Source organism: Echinops telfairi, unplaced genomic scaffold, assembly GCF_000313985.2.
Source record: "Echinops telfairi isolate 266 unplaced genomic scaffold, ASM31398v2 ScPeMD7_25;HRSCAF=90, whole genome shotgun sequence".
Lineage (NCBI taxonomy): Eukaryota > Metazoa > Chordata > Mammalia > Afrosoricida > Tenrecidae > Echinops > Echinops telfairi.
This window is the reverse complement of record NW_022103922.1, coordinates 8071904-8079938: the sequence shown is the minus strand read 5'-3', so window position 1 is coordinate 8079938 and position 8035 is coordinate 8071904. Positions and strand designations below refer to the sequence as shown.

At 47.8% G+C, this 8035-nt stretch overlaps 1 protein-coding gene across 1 annotated transcript in view; it reads right to left on the bottom strand.

Annotated features, from left to right (window-relative positions):
* The window catches only part of KDM4C (lysine demethylase 4C), a 187834-nt gene that overhangs the window by 142415 nt on the left and 37384 nt on the right, over nt 1–8035 (bottom strand). The window contains exon 7 of the mRNA XM_045289370.1: nt 4972–5109. Within this exon, the coding sequence (XP_045145305.1) occupies nt 4972–5109 (138 nt within the window). The remainder of the gene's footprint in view (nt 1–4971; nt 5110–8035) is intronic.

The following is an 8035-nucleotide window of genomic DNA, read 5'->3' as shown; positions in this document are numbered from 1 at the left end:
TGAGTTCCAACCATATGGGAATGCTCGACACATCCTGCGTATTTTAGCAAAAGCCAATACGCTGTTTCAGGCTTTTTTCTTTTCTTTTTCTTTCTAAACTACAGCACCCGTTCTACATTCCAGGGGGAAAAGCGTTTGAGGCAGAATCCTATTTCAATTCCGTCAACATTTTCGGAATTGTAAATTTGCCTCAATGTTATCTGTTTCCATTTCAGAATCAAATCCTAAATAAAAACTAAGAGGTTTGAATGATTAAGACGTACTATGAACACCCAAAAGCCAAACCCACTGCCTTGGAAGGCATTCTGGGCCACTGCCACCCATCTCTGAGTTGAGACGGTAAGACTTTCTGGGAGAGCAAATGGGCTCCTCTTTCATGGGTACAGCAGCTGGTAGTTTGCAACTGCCAACTTGGGTGGATAGCAGCTCACTGCCTGGCACACAGCGGCTGCAGGCCTCCCCTGCAGACAAGTGTATTTTCGCATCCTCTTCCACCAGGGTAGAATCAGTTACCAACTACATTTCCACCAGCAGACAGCCTTCAATCTTCAAGGAGCACAGTGGGTAAGCCTCAACTGCTACCCAAGATCAGCTGTGTGAAACGGCCAGCTGGGCCCCATCCACAAAGGGAGTCCACTAAGATGCCAGCAGGGGGGTGTCTAGGTTTGCAGGGCTGCAATCTCTCTAGAAGCAGGTTGGCAGGACTTTTCTCCTTGAAGCAGCTGTTGGGTTTGAGTCCCCTAACTTACAGTAAGTAGACTGGCTCCTAGCCAGAGTCCCTTCCCAGTCAACTGAAAAATCTAAGATTTTTAACCTGTGACACTGTGCCACTCTGCCGTACAAGGTGTCACTGTGAATGCAGCTGGATTGACAATGCACACCCAAAACAGGTTTCAGGCAGCCTCTCCCCGGGCCTGCCTCTAAGACACAGCTGGGCCTTGCAATGGTGAACTGAAACAAAGTGGAAATGGGCTGCTGAACTGAAGGCTGGGGGCTGATCTGTAAGCCTTCACCGCGTTCACAACCAAAAGGTGGTTTTGGTTTTTGTTTGTAATGAGAGAATGGCTTCTAGAATCCTTGGTCCACATCACAAGTCCGAGCCTACAAAGTCCATGAAACGAGGCACATCCGTGGGTCACACGGATCAATACATTAACACCATGCAGTGCAGTTGCGCAAAATAGGGGTGACCTCATTGAGAATGCACCTGTGAGAGATGGGTGAACTTTGGTGGGCACGCACAGTGGGACACTTCAGGTGGCTAGAAGGACGGCAGAACTGTAAAACCCCTCTAGCTGTGGATGGGCTTGGAGGACATCATGCTGGGTGAGGTTGGTCACACACAAAAGGACAAAGATGGTATGAGACCACTGGAAAAACGGGGGCAGGGAGGGCGGGAGGAAACATCAGAATACTGGTTTCATAGCAAAAGTAACAGACTTTGATGGCTACCAGGGTTTGGAGAGGGTAGGGAGGGGCAGGTGAAGCAGTAGGCTAGTGGGTAGACAGGTGTTCCCTTTGATGAAGGGGAAGGTAATATTCTGCAAGAGGGAGAAGGGGGGGAGGGCAAGCTACTGGGAGGTTTGCTGAAATGATGCCCTAAAACACAATCTCCCTCCTAGTTCACAATAAGCATTTTTTTTTAAATAAAAACTAGAACATGACAGTGGGGCAAGAGGAAAGTAAAAGGAAATAGAGGATAGAGGTAGGAGGCAAAGGGCATTTATTGAGGTCTAAATACAAGCATGTACATATGTAAATATCTTTATATATAACGATAGGGAAATAGGTCTATGTGCATATGTTTATAGGTTAAGTATTAAGGTAGCAGAGGGGCATTGGGCCTCCACTCAAGTCCTCCTTCCATGCAAGAACGCTTTGTTCTTCTCGTTCATTTTCTGAATATCAGGACTGCATTCTGCTGCTATTACCTTCAGCCCTTTCCACCTTCTGACCCTCACAGAGTTCCCGTGGCTACAGCTCTGTGAGGTCACTCAGAGTGTCACTTCTGCCCAGCAGGGCCATGCGTGGCGACCGGTTTCTATCACCCTGCTCGGAGCCGAGCGGAGGGTCCAGGCTCAGAGGACACCATGAGAACGTTGTGACTCAGAGAGAGCAGGGCCTTCGAGTTGGAGCTCTGCTCCTGCTGCTCTTTCCTGGGGCCTCCATGCAATGACAGCCAGGTCCAGAGTCCTGTCTCAGACGCCTCGGGCAAGCCCCTACTTCATCTATCAACCAAGATCTTTGAGGGGGACCCTGTGGAAGGCTGGGCTGAGAACATGATAGTGAGCACGTGCTCTTTGTTTGCACCCCTATTTGTAGATCTTTTGTTCCAATGGGAGACAGACGTAGGGTATGCGCAGTAAGAAGACAAGGAAAACAACCTGCATGCCCACCAGCAGAAGGGCTAAAGAAACTCTGGTGTACATGCACACGGTGGAATACTACGCAGCACTGAACACGATGGAAAAAGCACAACGCTCCTCATGGCATGCATGGCCCTGGAGAAAAATTTTATGAGGCCACTGGTATAAGGGGAGAAACAAACAAAAACAACAACAACAACCAGATAAAGACTTTGATAACAAAGGAGACAAGCTTTCGAGATTGCCAAGGAGGTCAGGCAAGGGAGGCAAGATAAAGCAATGGGCTCTATCTGACACAGGTGATTAACTTGGGGGCAATGGTATAAGATAGTTCACAAGAGGGGACAGAAATCAAGGAGTGGGTGAGGGGTGAACAATTGGTTTCATTGGTTGTGTAAACTGTTGAACCCAAAGCTTATCTAAAGTGCAAACCCCCACCTAATTTAGAATAAAAGATTGTTTTAAAAAGCAAGAAGGTGATAAAGCTTAGGATCCAGGAAGAAGGTGAAAGATAGCCTATGCACATGCTATGGCTTAAAGCCAGGTTACTCTCGTGGGCGCTTAAAGCCAGGTTATTCTCATGGGAGCATGTAAGTTCTTCAGAAAGCTCATGTGCTTTTTCTTAAGGTGCTGTCGTGATTTCTAGTGAACGAAAATAAATTTCTATCCCTGCTTCCATTCAACATCCATAACCCAGCAAATATAACCTACTCATAAAAGAAATCAGGCACACCAGTGTCAAAAAACCACAAGCCCCTGTTATCTATCTCTCCTGCAGACATATGCTGAGGGGGGCTTCTAAAAGCTCACGGGAGTTGTAATTAAAAGATAATGGCAATTGTTCACCAGCTCTTGGGAGTTCCCTTGTACATCCCTCCCAGTTAGCTCTATAAACATTTGATATAGGTCTCTGATTTCCTGAATCACACACCTTGTTCTTTTCTTCGAATCTCTGCAAACCCTGCCAGATGAATCCATGTCAACCCCCCGGCAGAGAACAAACTCTCTGAGGGCAGGCAAGCATTTTCGCCACCTGGTCAGGTCTCCACACCATGTCCCCTCTGCACTGACAGAAGCCCAGCCAAGTAGTCCTGCAGGGCCAGGACCCACCTCTGCCAGTCGATTGCCACGGCGTACTGCCTGGGGCAGGAGAAAGAGTAGCCAGGTTCCCTCCTTTCCGAGCGGTAGGAGCAGCGTCATTCCGTCACTTCCATTGAGTCAATGGCGACTCATACCCACGGCTTTAGAACCGGGTCGAAGTGCCCCTGTGGGTTTCCGAGATGTAACTCTTGATGGCACAAAAAGCCCTTTCTCCTGAGGTGGTTTCAAAATGCTGACCCTTCGGATCCCAGCCCAACAAGTAACCCCTATGCCACCAGGGCGCCTAACCTCACCTAGAGACTCGCTGCTCAAACGATTCCTCGTTGTGTTAATAAAGCCCGCCCAAGTTTGAAAATTCCTTTGTTTTCCTAAAGGAAGGGTGCTACCTGATTTAAGGAAAAACCAGCTGAATTTCAGACGAGGGTAGAAACATAAATTGGGGAGGATGCGTATCCCAGCTCTTGGATGCCAGACAATTGAACCGTTCGTTTAAGGCTCCTCTGGCTGTAGGGGAAATCAATTTCCAAACAACACCGTCTCTTTTTGCTTTAAACCGAGTGGGTGAGATCGCGGGGACTGCACGTGCGCCGGACCCGCTAGGGGGCGCACTTGTTCCACTTCCGGCACGCCACGTGACTAACGGTCACGTGACTGAAGGCTAGCTCTCCCTTCCGTTCCGCCCGCGCCTCCCCATGCAGTCACTTGTAATAAATGTGTTTCTTCTGACGACACGCGATGGATGTGACCGTCCCCAAGACAATGCTTCTTTTTACTCAAGGAAATCGGGACAGTAAATAACTTTTCTTCCCCTCGAGACAGTCGCGATGCTTGAGGCCGTTGCAACGCACAAACGAAATAACTTCACAAAGGTCGCCGAACAGCCAAGCCGAAAATCTGAGCCCCAGTTCCATTTAACTGCTTGTCAGCTTTGAGATGGGAAGCCAATGAATGCAGCAGCGAGCGAGTCCATCAAACCCAACAGCAGGACCGCGGGGCGGACGGAGGACATGCAGCCTGCAGGGCCGCGCGTGACCCAGCCCGGTGGGGACAGGGACGCCACGTCCCAGCGCCACGACGACCGCGGCCACAGCCGCAAACCGGGGCTCCGCTGCACCTCGGACGCGACCCAGCGGCGCCGGACGCCGAGCAGAGCCATCGCGGATGTGATGGCGATTCCAATGGGGAAAGGTCTGTGTCTACACAACACGTGGATCCACAGAGCACTGAGAAACCCCCCAGAAATAGCCCACTCACGGCCTAAAGAGACAGCAACCTCAAATAGCCCCTCAGGGCCGGCTGCTCCGTAGTAATCCCAGACAGGTGTGGCGCCAATGGCAGCAGAATCCACGGACAGTAAACCTGCGGGCCCCACTAAGTGACTGGGGTTGGAGACATGTGGGAGCAATGAGAAGGAAAACAGAGTGTCATGCGTGAGCTTCCGTTTCTCACGACGAGAACCAGGATGCGCACGGGGTCATGCTGTCGCTTTGCAGACATCACTCACCATTTTAGCAACTTTCCCATAGTCAATCCATCGGACAGTGGCGAAGTTTGTGGATTCCGCACAGTTGAAACCGTGATTAAAGCCAGCATGATAGCCGTATGGGAAAGTGATCATAAATTCTCCTGGCTCTTGAGTTATCTGCAGAACAAAAAACAGAGAACATTTTCCACTGATAAGATTTTCCAAATGGTGAATACAATTAAGAACATAACCTATAAAAATCTAAAGAATCAAAGCCGTTGGATCAGAGATATATACTCTTTTTTTTTTTCTTTTCTTTTTTTTTTTTTGCTATTCCTTGAATATTGCTTCCCCTGGCCCAGGAAAACTTGACCAAAAAAACAAAGCAACTTTCATAAACATGGTGTGATTTTCCAGGCAATATATTTACTCGATCCATTATTAAAGTTAATATCTGTTCTGGTTAGGCATGATCAAGTCAGTTCTGCCTCACACCAATCCCTTACACAGCAGAAAGAAACGCCACATCCTTAGAGACTCCCGGAGAGACTGTGCTGACAAGACATGGAACTCCTCTAGTGCCTTGTGCTGGAGCAGCCGCGTGGAGACCCACACCACTGCTGAGATGCTTACAAAGCCACGGGAGCCACAAGACTTCCCACCCACTGGCCTATGCTCTTCCTGCAGTTGGCATCATTGCATGTGTGTCCTGAGTCTCAAGAGGCCTTTATAGATGGGTATTGGACATGAATTTGTTTCTCTGGTCTACCCAGACTTGCAAATTAGAGAGAAATGCCACCTGGTTCTGCCACCACCCTTAGACTCCTTCCTCTGTTTGAGCCCGTGGTTCCAGTCCCGTGTCAGTCCGTCTAGTGAAGCAGCTTCTTTTCTCAATCACCCTCAACTGCCTGTCACTCTTCTCTGGGAACTGGCCGAGCCTGGGAATGCAGCCAAAGGACATGCTTTCTAAGGAGCATTAGGGCTGTGCTTTTCCAAGATAAGTGTGTTTGTTCTCTGGAAGACCTGGTATATTCAATATTCTTCACCAGCACCACACATCAAAGCATCAAAACTCTTCAATGTTATCCATAATTTGTTTTAATCCACACAGTCAAATGTCTTTGCATTGTCATTGAAATCACTAAAATCTCTGATTGCAGCCAACTTCCAATGGACATGAGCATGGATCCACTTCTAAGTCCTGTTTGAGTGTCTGGCGGTTCTGTCGCTATCCTGCCCTAACCATTCCTTCTAACTCCTCGACAAAATGTTACATGCATGAGATGGTAATGATATTGTTCGTTGATTTCTGTATTCAGCTAGATCACCTTTCCTGGGTCTGGGCACAAATATGGATCTCACCAGTTGGCTGGCCTGGCTATGTCTTCCAAACTTCTTGGCATAAGCACCTCAGCAATGCACCCATTTGTGGAAACATCTCAGTTCATATTCCGTCAGTTCCTGGGCGCTTCTTTTCTACCACTATCTTCAGTGCAGCTTGAACTTCGACCTTAAATACAATCACTTCTTCACCATACGCTACTTCCTGAAAGGACTGACCATCAGCCAATTCTTTTTGGTGCAACGGCTCAGTGTTCCTTCCGTCTGTCTTGTTGATGCTTCCTGAATTGTTCAATCTGAAAACTCAAGGCTTACCATTTTTCTTTAGTCCTTTAACCTTGGAAACTGCCAAACACCAAAATATAACCGGGTTCAAATTCTCCAAATACCAATTCTTTGTTCCCAACTTTTGCAGTCAAATCTTCAGTGTTGACCAATGCACCTTGCTGACCGACTGGGGGGTGCAGGAGTTGGCAACATCCTGGGCTGTCTTCACCTTTACCATCCAGGGTTGGCACATCAATTTGAATCACATTAACCGATCTTCCCTTCTCGGAGAGTATGGATACCACTCTCTGACTAAGTGTACTGTACTTCAGGGCAGATCCTGAAGCATTATTTTTGACAATGAGTGTGACACCATTTCTCTTTGTCATTGCCAGCACAGTGGACCACAGGATTGTGCCACTGAGAGTCACCGATACCAGTCCATTTCAGCTCACTGATGTTCTATTTCAATTTTGACAGCTTCCAATTATCCTAGGTTCATGCTCCGTACATTCCACATTCTGGTTATTAATGGACATCAGCAGCTGTTTCTACTCCTTTTGAAACTTGTCACATGCACAGATGAAGGTCCCGACAGCTTTACCCCAGCCCTGTCACTAAGGTCGAGTCTACTTTGAAGAGGCAGCTCTTCCCCGTCGTACTCTGAGCACCTTCCAACCTGAGAGACTCATCCTCTGGCACGGTCTTGGACAATGTGTCAGTGCTATTCATATGGTGGTCATGGGCCAGAGTGCTTAGAAGTAGACTCTCTGGTCTGTCTTCCTAATCTGTCTTGGTCAGGAAGTCCCATTGAAACCCGTCCACCGCAGGTGGACCTGGCATTGAAAACACTGGTTGTATAGCTTCTGGCACCACAGCAATGTGTGAGCCATCTTACTAGGGCCAATCGCCAGACAGTAGAACAGTTTATTTGAAAAACATCTATGTTCTGAGTTCTTAAAGTAAATTTTAATATCTCCACTTTTACCTGTTTATGAACATTAATGTTGCAATTAACAGAGCTGATCTAACATAGTACTGAATTTATTTCCTTTGTCAAAATTTACACTTCTTACATCATCATTTGTATTCTTGGCTTCTGGAACTATATTTAATTTATCATCAACTTTGCTGCATGGTATGTAGTTCCCACACCCTCATTGGCCTGATTGTAAATGATTTCATAATGCATGAATACTTACATCCTCCCTTCAGAATTAGACATCAAACATCCACAGACCCGCTTGCCCCAGCCTTCCACAACAACCACAGGCCAGGAAACCCAAATACCCAGTTTGGAAGCAGACGAGATACCAGCTCTTCTCCAGTAAGGGACAGGAGAGAAAATCTATCATCATCCATTCTCTGGTGGAAATCTTCCTCCCACCGGACTGCAATTAACCTTAGGCATCGGCCCCCGGGAAGAAATGGAATGAGATCAAGGGCTGCCTCCCTGCTTCCTGCCAGCCCTCAGAGGCTGGGAAATGGGGCGGGG